This window comes from Columba livia, chromosome 7 (assembly GCF_036013475.1).
Source record: "Columba livia isolate bColLiv1 breed racing homer chromosome 7, bColLiv1.pat.W.v2, whole genome shotgun sequence".
Lineage (NCBI taxonomy): Eukaryota > Metazoa > Chordata > Aves > Columbiformes > Columbidae > Columba > Columba livia.
This window is the reverse complement of record NC_088608.1, coordinates 16949093-16969149: the sequence shown is the minus strand read 5'-3', so window position 1 is coordinate 16969149 and position 20057 is coordinate 16949093. Positions and strand designations below refer to the sequence as shown.

The 20057-nt window shown below is 58.3% G+C and overlaps 1 protein-coding gene across 13 annotated transcripts in view; it reads left to right on the top strand.

The window, feature by feature from the left end:
• Positions 1–20057, top strand: part of LOC102085728 (non-homologous end-joining factor 1) — a 49737-nt gene that overhangs the window by 29104 nt on the left and 576 nt on the right. For all 13 annotated transcript variants that reach the window (XR_010474031.1, XM_065070762.1, XM_065070765.1 and 10 more), the window contains 2 exons: positions 19424–19541; positions 19789–19892. Coding sequence is in view for 12 of the 13 variants with exons in the window: in XM_065070762.1 (XP_064926834.1) it covers positions 19424–19541; positions 19789–19892 (222 nt within the window). In the remaining variant the exon portion in view is untranslated. The remainder of the gene's footprint in view (positions 1–19423; positions 19542–19788; positions 19893–20057) is intronic.

The following is a 20057-nucleotide window of genomic DNA, read 5'->3' as shown; positions in this document are numbered from 1 at the left end:
CGTGAAGACCAGCAGGCAAGTAGAGACTGCCTCAAGAGCCCCTTGTGCTGGGGGCCTGCCTCATGGGCGCTGCATGTTTGGGGCTGCACATGTGCTTTGTATTTGATGTGTGCCCTTGGAGCACAAATAGATGCTGCTTGCTCTAGTCTGTGCCGTGCTGTCTTCTTGCACTGGCACTCATCCTCAGAGATGGAGCATCCCCAGAGGGACATACAGGTTGTTGCATGTCCAGGGCTGCCATTGGCTACTCTGCTGTGCTCAGCTGGTGCTGACCCTTTTTCCCAACTGGAAATAATGGTTATTTTCCCATTGTCCCCAAACTTCTCTCCTGTCCTCCACTCATCCCTCACTTTAGGCTCTCGATGGCTCTCGGACATTGATACTGCAGTGGGCTGCTGTCCATCTGCAGCTTTGTGTGTCTCCTCTCTCCAGCCTCACACTCATTTTGGCAGCTCATCTTCAAGCTGTCTCTGGTTCTAGGGTACCAATTTAGTCTCCCTGCAGCCAAATCTCCCTGACCCAGCCCCACAGAGATTGTCTGGGCAGATGGGGAACCCTGGCGAGGCACCCCCAGCCCTGCAGAGGGGTCTGTCCCATGCAGCCCCACAGACAGGTCCCTCTGTCCTGGTGGCTTTCGAAGGGCACAGTTCTCAACAAAGACATGCAGCACGGGGCTGGGGTGCCCTGCCCCTGGCTCCTGGCCGTGCCGGCCTGTCTGTGCGGCTCCCGGCGCTGCTGCCTCCCCTGCCTTTCACTTGTGTGTTTTTACAGCTCGGAGGGAGCCGTCCTGCCCCAATTCCCTGCATGCTCCTAGTTTCATAGTTCTCTCCATATATCCATATATATCCATATAGCATTTGATACAGGTTTTATGGGCATTTCCATACATTTTACAGACACAGCCATTACAGAGCCAGGTTTCACCCGAGAAACCTCAGGGGAGCAGAGCACTGAATCGCCTTAGTCTTGGCCCCAGAACAAGGCTCTCTTCTCTCCCTTGCCGGGGCTGCCGCTATCAGTGCTGCAGAGGGCAGGGGGATGGGGGGCCTGGCGGTGCCTGCCCGAAGAGCTGGGATGCTGCCCGCAGCCTTGTCCGTCCCGATCCTTGCAGCCCCATCTTACAAACCCCAGGGCTGTCACTGCTGTCCCTTGCTCACTCCCCAGCTGGCTGCCACTGGCAGGAGGCTGCTTTGAGCTGGGCTGCTCAGTGCAGCTCAGGACAACAATCTTTACTGCCAGGTTGCCAGCATCCAGCTCATTTGGACACCTGTTGGGCTGTGCATACGGCTGGCTGTGGGGACTAAAAGCCATTGGTGGTAGTGCAAAGGGTGATGCCATCCTGGCTGGCAGCACGATGACACTGCTACACAAGGGTCTGGTGCATTTAGGCTGCCCTAGTGTACACAGAGCATCTGAGCTATGGCAAGACAGGCCCTGGATGATGAAGGAGCAGAAAATGGATCCAGGTGCATGCAGCTCTCCATACATTTTGGCATGTTGTGGCAGCTGCTGGCATTGCAGTAATTGATGCCCAGCACTGCTCAGTGGCTGCTCGTGTTCCCAGCACAGGGGAATAAGCCTCAGACCTTGTTTAAAACAGAGCCGCTGAACCAGGTGACACACACCTTCATCACCACCATGGTCAGACCCTGGAGCAGCCTGAAGTGCAAATGTAGGGCATCCTCATTACATTGTTCCCTGGTGCTGATTGCCCAGTGCTGTCTGCAGGAGGGGATGGAGTGGGGCAAGTGGGTGCAGGGATGACCCCTCTCTTGGCATCCCCTGTCTGGTACTGCTTGATTGGGACAAACATAGCAACACCTGGCCCCATTTTGGGTTCCCAGTTCTCCTGGCCTCACACTGAACTGATGAGTTAAACAATTTTCCACCCTGTGTGTGAATGCCCATTTGCAGAGGAAAAGCCTGCTCCCACCCAGCACTGCTGACGGCACAGGGACCAGTCCTTGCTGCTTGACCATCCCCAGCATGGCTGTGGCATCGTCTGACCCAGCCCTACATGCGAGCAGCGCCCTGGCTCAGTTATTAATAACAACTCCCCTCTTCCCTTTCAAAGACTGGTGGGAGCCCAAGGTGCATCCCACTCTGTTTTCTTCAACAGGTCCTGAAAGCAGGAACCATTTGTGGCTTCCCCAGCCGGTGCGTCTCTCCTTGGCCTCCAGCATGTGCTATTTTCTGTGCTGTTTACTGTTCTTCTGTGGGCTGTCAGGTTTCCGCGCTGGGGAAAGGCTTGTAAATGGGGCGGAGGGGCAGTGAGTCCGCACAGAGGGGCTACGGGAAGAAGGGGGATGGAGAAGCACAGACATGGCCTTTATCGCAGCCTAGGGGATGTGTTGCTCATAAATCTGACCGAGGCAGATAGGGGATAAATCATCCCAGCTCGGGCACTGGTGGTTACCCATGGTTAGAAATTAACTTTGTGTTGGATGGGTCCCAGGCTGTGGGATGGGAAGGGGAGGCTGCTCTGGGCAGTGTGGCTCCCGCCCAGCTGGCCACGGAGCTGGGCTGCAGGCGGGCAAGCGGGTGCCCAGTGCCCTGGCCTGGGCAGGCAGGGCTGCTGGGCACAATTAAAACCAGAGCTGAGAAGTAAACGGCCTGGGATGCTGCAGCTGAACCTGTGCTGCATGCGATGGTGCCCTGGCACTCATGCCAGTCTAGCCAGGCTCTGATGCTTTGGTGACCAGCTGTAGCCACTGCATGAGCCATCCTTGGGCTGCAGGCACAGCGGGCACTGGGAGACACTGGTCTGCGTGGGATAGGATGAGGACCCAGGGTGCCAGGGGAGGTGGCAAGGTGTGTGTGGGGCAGGAGGATGGATGCTCACACAGCAGGACTGTCCTCTCCCCCCACAGCTGCAAGCCAGGGCTTGGCATGGTTGACCCTATGCAGACAGGAGCCCCATCCAGGTGCCATGGGGACAAGCAGGTTGGGGTCCTGGCTCTGTGCCCCTAAGGGTGGGAGAAGGCAGTGATTCTCACAGACACCTTTTTCACTTCCCCTCTCCAGCTGCAGCAGCCTTCTAGCCCCAGCGCCCCCTTCTCTCATCCCTGCAGCTCTGTGAGCATCCTCAAACCCTGCCTTGTGTTGGGTGAGGTCTTCCCAGTGGGTTTTTAGGCACGTGACTGCAACAACCTCTCCTCCATCTGCTCAGGCCGAGTGCCTGCAGCTGGGACCCTGCCACCCTTGGGGTCTCAGAGCACCCACCAAGCAGGGAAGAAGGGGCTGGTGGGGACACTCCTCCTGCAGTGGGTCTTCAGGCAGCTGGCTCAGCTCAGCTCGCTCTTGGCCGCTCTCTAATAGCTCCCCAGCTTTCCTTTCTAATGAGGCTCTAATTGGAAGCTGGTTGTGCTTCCCTTCCCCTCTTCTCAGAGCTCTCCAGTCCCAGTGCTGCAGGGCGATTAAGCTGAGGTTTTGGGATTTTTTTTAATATGACAGAATTATTTTGGAAGGGCCAGGATCGTTACATGACGGGCTTCTTGAAAAACCCCAGGCTTTGCCTTTCAGACGGGGCCTTTTCAAGTGGTTTTGCACAGTACACGTCTCTGGGCAGCAACCGTCTCGAACAGTTACTGTTAATTATAGATGCCTCTTTCCCGCTCGCCCATTACTCAAAGGATTTTTGTGTGTTTTAACAGTGTTTTACATCAGTCTGAATAAGACTCTATTCAGTATTTCCGAGAGCTGGAACTTGGGCATCCCCTGCTGTATGTGTCGCTCTCTCCTCCCTGCATCCCTGGAGCCAGGGACTGGGCAGCCGACGCAGGCACAAGCCTTCCTCCATCTGCCTGGCTGGTGCAGACACCGCTCTTGGTGCAGGAGTTGTACCTGCTGTGTGCACACCCGCTTTGCACCCATCTCCTGGCTGTGCATAGCCTCAAGTTTGCATGCTCAGCTCCATGCAGCCACCTCCTAAATCCACCCTCCATCATCCCTCTTGCATGCTGAGCACCAGTGCCCACTAGTGCATGCACAGAGAGACCCTGTGCCTGCGACCCTGCCATCCTTTTCATCCAAGGACTGAGGGGCAGTGACAGCCTCAGGAATGCTGGCCTCATCCTGTCCTCCTCGGGATGCACAGCATCCTCTCTTGCTGAGCCTTGGGCTGGTGTGTTCCCCTGGCAGTGACACGGGGACATCTCTGCTACACTGTGCAGTACATTGCTGAGGTTGTTCTCTATGTCCTTTGCACTGTGATTATCAGCACTGATTTCCTGGCTCGTTCATTGCCTGGTTATCCAACAGCAACTTGTTGCACTCAGCAGTTTGTCCAACTGCCCTGAAGAGTTTAATATCATTGGGAAATGGTGGTGTGTCCTGTGCCACCCCATTTTTACCCTCTGCCTGCAAAAGCCACCCTTTACTCCAACTTGCCACCTATGATTTACCCTACATGTAGGATGTGAGAGAGCTTGCCTCTTCTCCCACAACAGCCCAGCTGTTTTAGCCATCTTTGGGGAAACACCTTATCCTAAATATTTTCCCTTTCCCATTGCAACCCCAGAATGCTCAGCTGGGCATGCTGGGCCCTTCTAAGAGCTTTGAGGGGTTTACAGGCTGTGACTTCCCACCACAGAGCAGTGCTGTGCCTTCTCTTCACATCATTTCTGTTGCCAGGTGCTTTTTGCCCCCTCGGCTACAGGCTGTGGATTCTGTGATTCTGCAGCTCCCAAAGCCTTCTGACAGAAGACAAAGCTCTGAGCTCTGGGTACCCCTTGAGAGATTAGAAGCCCCCAGGTTATGCCAGGCACTCTGCAGAGGGAGGACGGACTCACGGACAGAGCCGCCTGCCCAAACATTTGGAACCTGGGGCTCAGCAGTGGGTACCCCTGCCAGATACCAAGGCTTTGGTCAGTGCAGAAGTTTGGGGAGGGTGGAAGATGAGGGGCATCTTTGGGATTGCTCTGCTGGACCAATTTCCTGAGCCTACATAGGGCAAGAGCTTCCTCTGGGCCCTCCGGGGCTGTCCACGAGCTCCTGGCTGTACCCCTCCTCTACCCGCCCCCCCCCCCCCCCCCCCCCCCCCCCTCCAAGAAATCGTGAGTTGGGCAGAAAAGTGGATCCAGCTCATCCTCCTGCCCACCATCCTCCAGGCTGGAGTGGAACTCTTGCCAGCCTAGTGCTAGGGAGGGTCAGGGACAGCCAGGAGGCACAGCAGCATTTTCTAGGGAGAGCCCCATTTAGGAAGGGAGGGATGCACCTTGTTTGGGCACCTCCACAGCCTCGTCTCCTCCAGCTCGACATATAGGGCACTGTGGTCAGGCCCATTTATAAAGCTGGTAAATATATCAGCAGAGTTTGTGTCCCCTCCAAAGGTCAATATTTGTGCAGAGTTTAATTTTAACTTAACAAGCAGTTGTTTGCAGAGGCTGCCCTGTTTGTGTGTGTGTGTGTGTGTGTGTGCACATGTGCGCCTCCCCATTGATTGATGCTCACGAGGAGGCGTGTGAGCAGCTCTGGTGCATGTACTGACTCAGTGGGGCACAGAGTGTGTTGGCGCAGCTCCCTGCTCCCGAAGATGCTCCGGATGCAGGGCAGCACTGCGCAGTCCAGAGGACAAGGACCAGGGTCTACAACCAAGGCTATAAATGCAACCCACAGACCTCTTCAGGAGGTGACAGCAGGCAAAATGTGCCCCTTGTGGCTCCAAACAGCAGTTGATGGGGACGGTGGCTTTCCCAGCCTGTTCTGACCGGTGCCCAGGGCTTGCTGCAGGCAGCTCTGTGGCCGCTCAGCCCTCGGCCTTGCCCTTCCTGAACTCGTGTGGCTTTTGTGGCTCTCACCCATTTTCTGGCTAAGTATGTCTCTGAGCTGAGCACATTGTTCAGGCCCATCTCAGCAATCAGTGCTGGTTTGCACAGGGCCCTGAGGGCTCGGTGCTAGCCCCTGGCCACTCTCATGCACAGCTGCTCCAAAAACAGCTGTGGTGTTTTTCCCAGGGCTCTTCCAGTACCAGGATTGCTGGGGGGTGGCATTTTCACTTGGTGCTGGCCGCTTGTCCCCATCTGGCCTTGGGGACAGGCTGTGCATTTCACCCACCCCACGGCGTCTCACCCCTTGAGATGGAGGCTGGGTTCTCTTGTGCACCCACAATGCATCTCAGCATCCTGGGGCAGGACAGGACACCAGGTTGGGTCCAATACCCTTCTCCATCCCATCTTGCTGAAGGCACAGAGTGTGTTGTCTGTGGGAAAACAGGAGAATTACAGCAGGCACAGCTGTGGCTAGTGGAGATTTCCCAGTCTCCCACCCCATGGACCGCAGCCTGGGGGCAGGAAGAGGGGGACGTGGCCGGCGACAGGTGGGAGAGCTGGGACGGAGCCCACTGTCCGCACAGTGCGGTTGCTGGGGCTCCATGTTTTGCAGCCCGCCTTGTGGGCACTGAGGTTTGGTTTCCTTCTCTCTCTGCTCTTTTCCTCATCCTCGCCAGGCCCTGGGGCTGCTGACTGACCTCAGAGGGAAAAGCGGGCGGTGAGGGACAGCGGAGGGTACAGGCAGGGGTAAACATGGGGCTGGGACCAGTCAGGCGGTGGGTGATGGAGGTGAAGTCATGCCGTGACGTCAGCCCTGCGGCTTTGGGGACAGCCGTGGTTAGGCTGCCCAAGGAGGGGCGTCTCTTTTCCTGCAGCTCCGCCACTCACTCCCGGTGCCCGTCTAACTTATAAACTTTAATCGCCAGTTTAAAAGGTTCCTGCCATGGGCACCCTGTTGCCAGTTTTAGGTTTTTAATTTGGAAACTTTTCCCTCTGTGGTTGGGGGAGGAAGGACTTGGGTCTGCTTAGAGCCGGACATAGGGACACACAGGTGCCAATGAGACAGTCCAAAAGGGCTCTGTTCCCGTCACTGGTGTTGGGGCAGGGTCAGTCACACCAGTGCCAAGGAGGGCAGTGGAACGTGCACTGTGCATGGGGCAGACAGCCAAGTTTGCTCCCCCAGGGGCCTGGGTTCTTGTCCCGACTGTTGCGGTGTGACATGGTGATTTGGTGTTTGCCCGGCTCATCCCCCAGCTGCCACCACCACTGCTGTGGTTGTCCTGCCCCACAGAGCTGCAAGCAGTGGGTGTCTGTGCTGCAGAGACCACCAGAGGGGTCTGCCTTGTCCCCTGCCCAGTGGTCTCTGACGGCTGTGACACCCCAGCCACATCACGGGATGCTGGCATCGCCTCCAGTTTGCTCTTGCTGTGCCACAGCCAGCAGAGCCAGGGATGGGCACAGAGCTATGCCTGGGAGTGCTGCTTGTCAGGAGAGGATGTGGGGCTGGTGCTTTGGGAGATGCTGAAGGCATGGCACTGCTGCTCTGCCTCGTTGCCCGCCTTCCCTGAAGCCCTCCGGCAGCCCCTGCGAGGTGTGAGTTGGCAGAATCACATTTCAGCAGGGCAAGCTCAGCTCTCCTCTGCCTGTGGTGACTCAAGAGGCCCCCACAAATGCCCAAGAGGTGCTGGGCCACAGGGCTAAGGCCTGACACTCTCCCAAGCAAGAAGGAAATCAGAGCACAAGCTTGAGGGGAGCATCCACACAGCATTCCCCCTTTGCAGCCGGAGGGAGCAGGGACATCTCTCTCCAACCCAGCTACAGCCACCTGGGCTTACTGACGGTGGGCTCCAAAGAGTGACCATGCTTTGGCTGGGTCTTTCCTTGTCTCCAGACCAGTGTGGTGGGGCTTGTCCATATGTTCCTTTTGTGCATCCTGGTTGTCCAAAGGTGCTGTGTGCAGGCTGGTCTCTCCAGTGCAGGCTGATGTGGCAGTGCTCTGAGCCCCTGTGGCTGGCTGGCTCCTAGACCCAGCTGGGACAGCCCACCCTGGAGCATCTTAGCTATCAGGTGGGTCCAGGACCTTTTGCAGACCTTACTGGGTGTCCAGGGAGCTGCACAGCAGAGAAGGGATCTGGCTTGGCAGAAGTCTGCACCTCAGAGGTTGAACTCCCCCAGGGTGGGCATCGAGAGCACTATAAATTCCGCGGGGAGCCAGAAGAGCATAGGAGTGGCCCTGGTTTACTAGCGCTTTCATCCCATGGCTTTCAAGTGGTTCCACTGCCTCTTCCCCACGAGGCAGTGGCACATCTGTGCTCAGCCCTGGTGAAGGGCCGGCCACAGGCTGCCGCCGGTGCTGTGCCACATGCTCCGCAGCTGCTGAAGCCGGTGCTGCTCGCCAGCCCCGGGGCAGCTCTGCCGCTGCCAGCCTTGTAATTGTTTCCTGCTCTCCTGCACGGGTGGAGGCTGCAGATGTGCAGCCTGACAGGAGGCAGTGGGCTGCGGGTACCAGCTCCAGGAGCCATCCCGGGGCAGGGCGAGGAGCAGCCTTGGCTCTGATGTCTACTTTGGGAGCTTCCTTTGAGTGTCCATGAGTTTGGAGAGGTTCTCTCCCAGACTTGGCTCCTCTTTGGGGTCCTCTGGAGGAGGTGGGTTTGTGGGGAGCAAAGAAACAGCTCCCTGAGTGTCACTGTTGTGTCTGCCGGTGATAGGCTTGTGTTTTGAGATGATGGTAGCCAATAGGAGTGTGGGGGAGCTGTAGAGATTACCCATTCCCCTGAGACTGTGGAAAAACCTGTGTGGGGAGGAAGAAGGTCCTCCTGCATGGTGCCCCAGCAACTCTGGAAACTGGGGCCCCAAGCCAGGCAGCAGCCCCACCAAAGGCTGGGGTCTGGAAAGGGGGAGCAGGGACAGGAGTGAGCACTGTCCAGCTTGCCGAGCCCTCTGATGTCTTTAAGGCTGGCAAAGAACAAGGCCATTGGGATGCAGAGGTTTCATTTATGGAGAAGGATTTTCGAGTCTGGTACCATATAGGAGACAATATGTTGAAGCATGTTATTATGGATAGGGTTAATGATAAATCAGCTTTTAGACTGGAAGGTGATGGTGGTCCAGGAGAGAGTGACTTCAGACAGATGACGTTTGACATGAGCACAGGGGAGGTACAAGCAGGCGCCCTGGGTTCCTTGTTTTCCATTGCTGCAGATGACAGTGCTGTATGGAATAAAATACCTAGAAAAATAGGGATTAAAATGGTGAGGCTTTAAAAAAACCCTGTATTTAGCCAAAGGGCATGGTTTTGCTGTCTGGACATGGCAAGTGGTGGGTGAACCTTTTGGAGCAAGGCAAGCCTGAATGGAGAGATTGGCATGCCGAGTGGGCAGGGGTTTGGAAAAAGCAGCAGTTGCCAGAGCTGGGGGAGGTCTCTGCTCCTCATCGCCCGTGGGAGAGTGGTGTGGTAGGGAGCATCATGTTCCTGGTGGGCTGGGATCCCTGCCCTTGAAAACATGGATCAACCTGGGATTGCTGAATGTGGCTGGGCAGAGATGGATGGGGCTGCAGCAGCAAGGGGAGGTCCCCTTGCCTGGGCAGAGGGGCACAGCATGGGGCAGGGACACAGTTCCTGACTTCCCCAGCCCTCTGTGTCACCCCAGGCAGCACTGCAGGGACCCCATCCCTCTATCCAAGGACTGAGAGAGTGAAAGTACCCTGACAGAGTGTTTTATTAGCAGCAGGTGCCTGAAATCCAACCCAACATCCAGCTATCCCTCCCCTCACCTGGAGATGAACCCGGTCTGGGGGACATGGCTGCACAGGGTCAGGCCCCGCCAGTGCTGGGATTGCCCCTGCCGTAACCAGAGTGGCTCTGGTGTCTTTACTCCTGGCTGGAGCAATGATAGAGAGGGGAAAGCCCAGCCCATCACCTGTGGAGATGGAGCTCCTGCCCTGCCCGCCAGGCCCCGTGTGAACAGCTCCCAGACCTCCTGCCACAGATGGAGCAGGAGCATCTCAGGTCTGCAGCCAGCACCAGGGCTGTGCAAACCCCATGGCACTGCCGTGGCTGGGAGCATGCAGAAGCAGAGAAAGGCAGAGACTCCCCCATCTCTCTGGCTCTAAGGTGGTCCATGAGATGGGTATAGGTCCTTGGGCCATCTGCAGCAAATCAAGGGGATGTTTCCAAAGGAGGAAGCTGGGGAACAGGATCGGTCCTTCCAGAAGGCTTCAACTGTTTGCTGCCTGCAGCCTCCCTCCCAAAGTGCTCCATGCAGTGCCCAGGCACCTTGTTCCAGCAAAGCTGTGGGGCAGCACAATGTGGGGTAGCACAATGTGGGGTAGATGCAGACAGCATCCCCCTGCCTTCTGCTCCACTGAGCAAGTGGCTGGGGGTGGTTTGGCAGCAGATGAGCAGCCGTGCCCTGTGGGGGGCTGAGGCTGGCACCTGGTGCTGCAGTGCCAAGGGCAGGCAGAGCAGGAGCCATGCAACGGCCTGGGATGTTGTGGCTCCCTGGCGAGCACCAGCTCCAGACTTGCAGAAGTGCCTTATCTGCGCCTCCCTATTGCACGGTGCTGTGCCAGAGCTGAGGATTTCCATCATCTCCTCGCGGTGTGCACAGTCCTGGCAAACCATCTGTGTCCCCACAAGCTTGTACTCTCCCAGAGCGTCACTTCCTGCTCATCGCCCCAGACCCCAGCTTTGTTGGCTGAGCTCATTTAGTTTTGACAAAGTTGATAGTGTGCTGGAATGCAGAATGGCTGCTGGCCTCCCTCCAGCCTAAACATCCCCACCCCATGGTGCGACAGGAGCTGATAAGGGTGAGTGCCACAGCGGGCAGGTATCTCGTGCCCAGCCCGTGACCTTACAGCCACACGACCTTGAACATTTGCATTTATCTCACACACGCGCGCGCGTGTGTGTGTGCACAAGCTGTCTCCCATCCCCAAGAAATGTTCTCAGCGTCTCTGGTTTTTGCTTCTGGCCAAACCCACATGCACGTTGCCCAAGACCGACTCCGAACAGACTCCTTTGATGAGCAGGGCTTAAATATATATTTGGCATTCCAGTGGCAGTGTGCTGAGCGCGGCCGAGGGTGTGAAAGTGTTTGCTTGACAAACTCTGGGGGCTTTTGCCTCTCTGCCGGCCCTGGGTACTTGCACGAGAGAAATGTCAAGGAATTTTTCACCTCTCTGTTTTGTTTTGTGTTTTTATTTTGTTTTCCTTCTGAGAGAGCATTTTTAGCTCTGGTGAAAGGTTCCTGGTTGACAGTCCCAGAGAATAGTCCCCTCTCTTTGCTGGGACAGGGACAGTGGGAGCAAACATGCCATCCCAGTCCCTTCTGGGAGAGGGAACACCCTGCAAACCTTGTTCTGACCCTGGAGATTCCTATCTCCTGCCCACTGGCCCTGTCCCGTCTGTGAGCCCAGCGCTGTCATGGACAGATTTGGGTACCAGCAGGATGGCAATACCACACATCCTAGCTGGCCCAGGCTGTAGTCTGTTTGGAGCCAGCCCTTTTGCAAAGAGCCTCTCTCTGCTGAGGACAGTGGGGTCCTAGTCACAGGATCTTTTGTCACTGCTCAGCTGGCCCCAAACAGCCCTGAGGGATCCATGGTGGGGCTGGGATGTGTAGGGTGGGGTGCAGAGCTGGGATTCTGGGCTCGGATGGGAGGCCAGGGGTGTTTCCTGCATGGAGAGAGCAGAGCCTCCCCATCACTCCAGCCGCTGTGTCCTGTGCCCGTGGGAAATGGGGCGGGGAGACCATGGGCAGCAGATTTGGTTTCAGAGTCCGTGTCTGCAGTGCCTGCAGGTGCAGGGCAAGATCCCAGCCAGCTCTTGGGAAGGAGGCTGGGGGGGCTGTGTCTGTGTGTTCCCAGCTGTCCCCTGCATAATCCTTCATGAAAGAGAATCCCCTGCCCTGCTGCATCCCTGTTGTCTGTTGGAAGCACCACCTGACCCTAAATCACCTGTCACTCCCAGCCTGATGGATCACCATGGAAATGGGGGTTCTTCCCCCCCCGGACAGTGAACAGGTCTGGAGTCTGTGGGGCAGGGATCAGGACTCTGGAGGCTGCAGAGCAGGGATTAGGATACTAGAAGACCACGGGATGAGGCTTGGTGCCCTGGGGACCTCAGGGCAGGGATTGGTACCCAGTGGTACCAATCTGGGGGCAGGGACTGGGCTGCTGTGAACTGTCGGTGCCGAGACTGGGATACAGGAGGAGTGCAGAGCAGAGCTGGGGACCCTGGGGTCTGTGGGGCTGGAGGTAGTCCCCGGGAAAAGGCCAGGCTTGGCTTGGGCTCCCTGAGGTTTCCTTCCCAGCCCACTGAAGAATCACTGGCTTGTCTGGCAGAGCACAGGCCAGTGGATTTCCTGGGCAGTGAGTCCCTTTCATGTGGCCACTTGCAAACTCTCATGACATCACTGGGGGCTGCTCCTCCCGGAGACAAACCCAGTGCTTTTTAGGGGTTTGCCATCCCCCCCACCCCAGCCTGTGTGTTTTGGCTGGGGGGGATCCAGGGAACCACGTCCAAGAGCGACCGCTCTGGCGGGGAGGTTGTGCTCAGGGATGATGGGCAGGGGGAAGGCAGCGCGTCCCCCCTCCTCGTGCTGAATAAACATGGACTGGCAAGGGCTGGAGGGGGCTTTTCCAGGCTGGACCACACCCCGGGGGGCTATTTTTTGCTATGAATGAAGGGGCTGTGTGCTCACAGGGCAGCCTCGCCTCCTGCTGCCGCTGTTGCCTATGGAGAGCTCGCCTGACACTAAATCCTGCTGCCTGGCTGGGAACCAACATCTGAGCAGCTGAGCAACATCCGAGCAACATCGGAGCAGCTGGGCACTGCCTGGGGACACCTGGGCACCCGGCACAGCTGGGCATTGCCCAGGGGACACCTGGGCACCCGGCACAGCAGGGCATTGCCTGCAGGACACCTGGGCACCCAGCACTGCCTGGGGGACACCTGGGCACTTCTGGACACTGCCCATCAGACACCAGCAAGCTGCTGGGGCTGGGAAACATGGGCTGTCACAGAGCAAAGGGAAGTGACGGTGAGTCAGTATCTATGCCAGCAGCGGTGCGAGGGCCACTGGGGCATGTCGGACCCAGCCCTGCTGGGGCTGTGTGCCTGGAGAGCTGCCTGGGCCAGCCCTGGATAAGCCCTGCTTCCCCCTTGCCCCATACAGAAATGCTTCCTGCTGCAGTTTCAGGTGACGATGGGGCAGTGTCCCCCGGGGCTGCCCCTGCAGCTGCACCCATGCTTGGGAGGAACTGCAAAGCTGTCGGGGTGTAGTGGCTGCTGCCTTCTGCTCAGCCCACTCCTGAACGCACCCAGATTCTCCCCAAAGCCCCTAATCCTGCCTGGCTCAGCCCCAGCTTCCTCTCCAAGCCCTGCTAGCTCAGCTAATCCCTTGTGTGCTGGGTTTAGGGACATGCTGGGTGCAGCATCCCCATGCATCTCCCCCTCTCACACCCAGATTTTTCTTCTCAAGGGTCTAGGGGCTGCTCTGCCAGTTCCCAGCCCAGACCCATGTTCTGTGCTCTGCCAGCCCCACTGCCCCATGGGTTCCAAGGGAGCCAAGAGTGTTTGTGCCCATGAATGAGTGGCCTGTCCTCACTGGGTGGAGCCGGGGTGCCGGATCCCAGCCCTCACTGTCCCTTATCGCTGCACAGCATCCTTGTGATTCACCAGGTGTGGCTCCCTTTCTGTCACCCCACTTTGCAGGAAGTTTCCTGGCCAGCCCCCCGTGAGCCCTGTGCAATAATAACAAGCTGGGATGAGCTGGCTGGCCTTCCTGAGCAACCCTACAATAACAAACCAGCACGATGTGTCCAGTTTTCCTGGACAGACAATAATAAACCCGCATGAGCTGGCATGCTTTGTGGAGGAACCCTGCAATAATAAGTCTGGGTGATATGTCCATATTCACTGAGCCACCCTACAAAAACAAGGCAATGTGAGCCACACAGCTTCCTTGCAGAGAAGAGGGGTCTCTGATCTGTGTTTGTGGGACAGGAGGGACCCTAGTCACCAGGTCTTCATGTCTTCTGCTCCTGGGCTTGTCCAAACCCTACCCTGCCTGCACCTGGCCCCTGGAGAAGGCATCCTGTGTCAGTGGTGGGCTAGGTTGGTAGAGGTGATTCCTGTAGGTGCCATCAACTTGTGGCTCTGCCTTCCTGGAAGCCAGCAGCAAGTCCTCACGAGTCCTGGTATGCTGGGACCTGCTGCTCTTCGGGGTATCCTCCTTGCTCAGCTCCCTTGCCGAAGTGGCATCCAGTGCTAGGCACCCTGAAGGCCCTCCTGTTGTGTCTGAAGCAAGGGCTGCTCCGCTGGACCCCACACTTCCAGGGAGTTTGTTGGCACTTGGGCAGCAGGAGGTCTCAGATGCCTGTGGGTTTGCTGGGCAGGGTGGAGGGGTGGCCTCTCTCCAGGCATGGCTGTGCCCACTGAGGGCTGGAGCTCCTTGCCCTCCACCAGCCCTGTGCCAAGCCCCAGGCTGCTGCTGGTAGGCTGGTCCTTGCATGGCTGGGGAGGAGATGCTGCAACCTCCTGCCCTGCCTCTGCGCTGCTGCCAACCCTCCTTTCCCTGGGTTTTTCCTCTGGAAGCAGCAGCGGGTGGGCAGGGCAGGGGCAGGACCCCCCCAGCATCCCTGCACGGGGGTTGACCTGCATCCACCCCAGCGCGGCAGTGGCACAATGCAGAGCCCCCGCTGCCGCCGCGCCCCTACGCTCAGTGTCTGTGAGAAAAGCTGTAACCCAAGCCGTGAAAACAGCACAAGGAGAAAAGAAAAGGGTATTGAGCGGCGGGGCTGCTGCGGTCACCGGCCAGCATAGACTGCTGGTTGTTAAGCGGGTGCCTGGCTTGCAAAGGCTGCCTTGATGAAGTGTGAGACAGCACTTACGGAGGGACGCGGGCAGGCATTCTTGCTCCATCTTCCGCTCACAGTGCTGCTCTTTATGTGCCTGACATTTGCTCGCTGGAAAGGCCTCGCAAGTCAGGAGGAAAGGAAAACATTGCCCGCAGCAGGGCTGGAGCAGCACTGGGAGGAGTACCAGGCCTGGCCAGGCTGGGTCTGGCTTAAGATGCTCGGCCGCCCCGGTCTCACCGCCCGCTCTTCCCTGGGGTGACCCCTTCACCCCTCGGCAGCTCTCCGGCTGCCTTCCCCTGCCGGCACCGCCGCTTCCTGCCAGGTGTTCTGGGTCTGGCTCCCTGCCTGGGAAGCCCTGGCCATCTTGCCCCTGCCTGCTCCACAGGCGGGCTGGCAGCATCAGCAGCTCTCCTACCTGCTGCTGCTGCATGTCCCCAGGGACAGGCCTGGCACAGGGTGTTTGGGACAGTGTGAGCTCAGGGCAGATCCCTTTGCTGTCTGCTGCTGGGGTGCACAGTGCCCCAGGGACTGCTGCAAGCTGAAGTGTCTGCGTGCGAGCAGTTCCAAGGGCTGGAGAAGCTGGGAAAGGGCAACAGCATTCAGCATGGGGCATGTGGGGGGGCTTTGGGGCAGCTTGGGGTGTCTTGGGATGGCTCTGCCCCAAAGGAAAATGTAACTGCCCCACCAAGGAGATGGGGGGAGGAGGCCGGGTGGGTATGTCCTGCTCCATCCCATAGGGATGATCTGCCCCTTTGCCTGCCCTTGACCCCATCCCCATCCCAGAGGGAGAAGTTCATCCCCCTTCACCTCTATCCTCCCACAGACAGATCCTGCTGGGATACCATGGTCCAGCATTGTTGACAGAGGCTGGGTGAGCAGCCACCACATCTACCTGGATCCCAGCGTGGATCCCTCCCCAGCCTGATGGATGCTGGCACGACCATGGGCAGAGGTGCCCAGTGCGCATCCAGCGAGCTATACCAGCCCTGTTCCCAGAAGCACACACAAAGCTCGTGGCAAGTAAGAGTGCTGAGGGCAGCCTGGCCACAGGGCACGGGAACGCCCTGGCCATGGAGCCCTTCCCCTGCCTACTATGGGCTGCCTGTGGCATCTCCAGGCTTCACCCGTGCCAGCACGGCAGAAGCTGTGCCCATCGCTGGAGAGCCAGTGCGCCATTCCTGGGCTGCTGCTCCACCACGCTGCTTTTGTGGAGCCTGCTGGCAGAGGGAGCCCAGGGAAGCCATGCACCCCCTGGCCCACACCCCTTGGCTCCCGGCCCTGGCAGGAATTATTAAGTGTGCCCCTGTGGAGCATGTGCTGAGGCTGGCCACGGGAATGTGGGCAGATCTGACATACAAGCCACAGCAGCCAGGCTGTAATTTCTAAATGGGCCCCGTTTGCTCTGTTTTCCAGTTAAAAATATATTAAAAAATAGGAATGTGGGGTTTGTAGTGAAGAATGTTGGTAACCACTTTGAACGTCTGGTGTGATAATGAAAGGGTCAGTCCCCAGCTTTGAGCACGACCGATTTAGACTCTGGTGCTTGGCACCAGTGTGGCGGCCCTGCACGATCCAGCCTGCCTGCAGCCCCCACACCGCGGACCCGAGCTAGGGAAAGGTGATGCTTCTGTGTCAGTGGCCTGGTGCCAGGATGGGTGATGTGCCCCACTGGCTCAGGCTGTCAAGGGGACACCCAAATCGCCATCTCTTATGGTTGCTTGAGAAGGGAGTTTGGGTAGGGGTGGGTGAAGGTGGGATTCCTGAGAGATGGGTGCAGTACCCTGCCCACCACTGGCCCTGCTGCACCCCCATGCTGAGTACAGCCTCACAGCAGAGCCCTCTGGGATGGGGGACACTGAGTGAGGATGCAGACCTTGGGACCTGTCCCTACCACTGTGGAGCTGCCGGTGAGCACGGCTAGCTCCTGGCACGAGGTCAGGCGCCTGCCCACTTCTGCCGGGCAGCCCCCCCAGCCAGGCTAATTGCAGTTCAGAGTGTGCTGCAGAGCCTCCCATGCTGCTGCCACAGCCTTGAGTCTCTCCTGATACCAGGGCATCCTGTTTGGCCTTGTGGCCAGGTAGTCATAACACGTGGGGTAAGCCGTGCCAGCTCCCTGGACATCACTCCCCAGTGCCCAGTGAGCCCTGTGGGACAACCCAGCCAGCACTCCCTCAGATGCCAGCTCACTGCTCGTGCTGCTCCCCTAACTTTGGGCGTCATGGTTATCCCAGAGATGGGTAATCAGAGAAAAACAAGCCACCGGAGGCCAGGGCTGACGTTGCAGTGGGGACAGCAAGTTGTCTGCAGTAGGATTCAGCTCAGGGATGCACTAGCGTCATGGGGCAAGGAGAGAGTGTAAGTTACCAGTGTCCAGGGCTTGTCCCCCCACCCAGCCTCTTCTGGGGACACCTCTTTGTCCCTCGCAGCCTCCGGGGCCATCAGGTGGCCAGTGGCTGGCACAGCACGTTCTGCTCCCTGCTGAGTCATGGCTCTGCAGGGAAACGCTATAAACCCATTTCCCTTGGGGGCTGTGGAGCACGGTCGTCCCATCACAGTGCGGGCCAGCTCTGGTGGCCCGAAGGCTCTGAGACCGTGGGCTGGAGGCTCTGGGAAGGGCAGCATCAGGAGATGGCTGGTGACTCCCAAATTCTATCCTGGGGTTGCCAGAGCTAGGCCCTTCTCAGCGGCCTGGGCAGTAGGTGTCCTGCACCTGCAGACCCCTATGCCACCCCAGATGCCCACCCCTCCCCGGGGGGCTGGTGGCACTGGGCATCCTTCTCCCAGTGCCTCCCCAGGGTGCCATCCCGGCAGGTGTCTTTGTACTGGTCTCAGGGACACCATGTGGCTGCAAGTGTGGAACTGCACAGCATTGTCTTATTCCCGGGGTCACCATGTGGACGTGGTGCTGGCTCCAGACACCTGGGGTGCGCACCAAGAGAGCAGCTGCTCTACCCAGATCTTCACTTGGATGCTGGGAAGAGGAGCAGCCTGAGCAGCCTTGGGGCTTGGAACATGTTCCAGGTGTCATCCTGCACCACAACCTGTGTCCCAGCTGGGTTGGAGCAGAAGGAGATGTTCAGCACCCTGTGCCTGGGTGCACAGCCTGCCCCACTGCCTTTGTGCTCCCCGAGGGCCCCTCGGTGGTGGTGAGAGGGGATGGGCAGCAGGATAGTGGCACCCAGGTCTGGGTGGCTGGGCAGGGGACTCTCCTGCCCTCCCAGGGCATTGACCCGCACAGTGCTACCTAGTACACTTTGCCCACTCCACCACCGTTCTGAGCTTTCCTGGGAGCTGCTGTTTGTTTTACTCTGAATTATGACTCCAGCTTGTGCCTTTGATCTGGGCTGTGTCAGACACCCGTTGCCAGCCTCTCTGCTGCCTTTGAAGTACAGTTGCCTTCCTGGCCTCAGATGCTGCTTTTGCAACCTTGAGTGGAAGCCTGGCCCCATGGGGCTGAGACATCCAGGGCAAGAGCAAGAGGGTGTCTGAGGTGCTCAGCATCCCTCCTCCTCCTCCTCCCTGGCACCTTGTGATGGGCCAACATAGCTCATGGGTCAGAGGCCAGGCAAGGAGGCACTGCGAGGTGTGTTTGCCCAGCAATTTTGGGGATACTGGCAGGACACTGGGACCAGAGCATCGCTCCCTCCTGTGGCAGTGGCCAGGGACACAGGAGGTCCTGCACAGAAGCTGGCCAAAAAGCAGACCCCAGCAGCATGCATGTCCTACAGCTAAGTGGCCTTTCATGTCCATGGCTTCAGCAGAAGGGATGAGACCTGCGGGGAAGGCACCTTTCTGGGCACCAAACAACCCATCCTGGCATCATCCCTGCCCCCTCAGTGCAGTGGGGAGCAGCGAGGGGGGCTCAGCCTGCCCTCTCTGCCACTGGGAAGCTGGATCCAGGCTTTGGACTCTGGCCTTGAATGGGTCTGAGTGTCCCCATCCCCTCCCCACTCTCTTTGCCCGGAGAGGATCCAGCCTTATCTGTTACACTTTGTTCTCCTGCTGTCTGGGCATGGAGCGAAGCAGAGATTAGTGCACAGACCTTTCACACACACGCGCACACACACACACACACACAGAGGTCCACTGCCATGCAACCAGCCACACACTCACTCAGAGCCACGCTCACCCACAGATCACTGTGCCCAGAACCCTCGTGCACACACGCATACCCACACTCAAATGCACACTCCACAGCCCTGGAGGAAGAGAGGGGCTTCCCTGCGTTGAGCCTGGATGGAGAAAAAATGTGTGCAGGGAGGCAGGAGCTGCTCTGAAAGCCTGGGAGCAAACCTGAGCATCCCTGTTCTCACTGTTGTATCATCCTCACTTGCCATGGGGCCACTGGGGATGTCTTGTGCTGCCCACGTAGACATGCTGGAGGCAGCTGCAGCAGGCAGGGACTCCCCATCCCCACCTTGTGCTGGGGTCCTGCGCCTGACCAAAGCTGGCTGTCCTTATCAGCCGCCCACGGCCCCTGTGGTGATTCCATGGGGAAGCCGCAGCCCTTCCCTCCCCGCCTCACCCCGCGCCCCGCATGCGATCTTATCTCCAGCATTTCATGAATGACTCGCAAGCCGCTGTGGTCTGCCTCTGACTGGGGAGGCAGTCTGCTGGCCAAGCAGGTGTACAGGTGTGTGCACACGCATGTGAGCGTGTGTGTGTGCACAGCTGGGGAGCAGAGGAATGCACGGCCACTTCCCTGCTGCCTGGTGCCTGCTGCGGCACCATGGCTGGGTGTCCTGGCAGGTGATGGCCTGGCAGGGTGACAGTGCCTCTGCTCTCTTCTGCAGACCCTGCCCCAGATCTGCAGTGTGGGAGGGGGGCAGGCATTCCCCTCTGCTCTGCAGCAGCTCTACATGGCGGTGACACAGCAGGAGGCCAAGCAGGCTCGGAAACGGCAGCGCTCAGGTGAGGAGCTCTGTGGCTGTGGAAGGGGGAGTGTGGGAAACACCTAGTCCCTCTGCGTCTGAGCTCCCATCCTGGGGGAAGAGGAGTGGAGCTCTGGTTGCAGCTCAGCCCATGCAACAATCTCCCTCTTTGCTTTCCACCCATGGGCTGAGCTCTGCACCCAGGCACTGTTCCTGGTGTGACTTTAGGCAATGCCCTCTGCTCCTTCATCTCACTCCTAAATTGCATTTTTTGCTTCTGGTATCAGGGGATGCTGAGGGCCCAGCGCCTACTGCAGAAACCGCAGGGCATCCCCAGCTGCCGCCTCCGTCCCAGGAGGATGAAACAGCATCTTCCAGTGAGGGAATCACGGTGAGTGCAGCTCTAGAAACAGCTTCTCTGTACCAACAGCAGGATGGGGCCCACACCTCCCTTTCCTCCTTGCATCCTAGACCTGTGTCACTCCAACATGAGCTGGGGGTTCCAGCTTGGTTTCTAGCCTATGCTACCCCATGCACCCTGGCTGGGCAGCGTGTG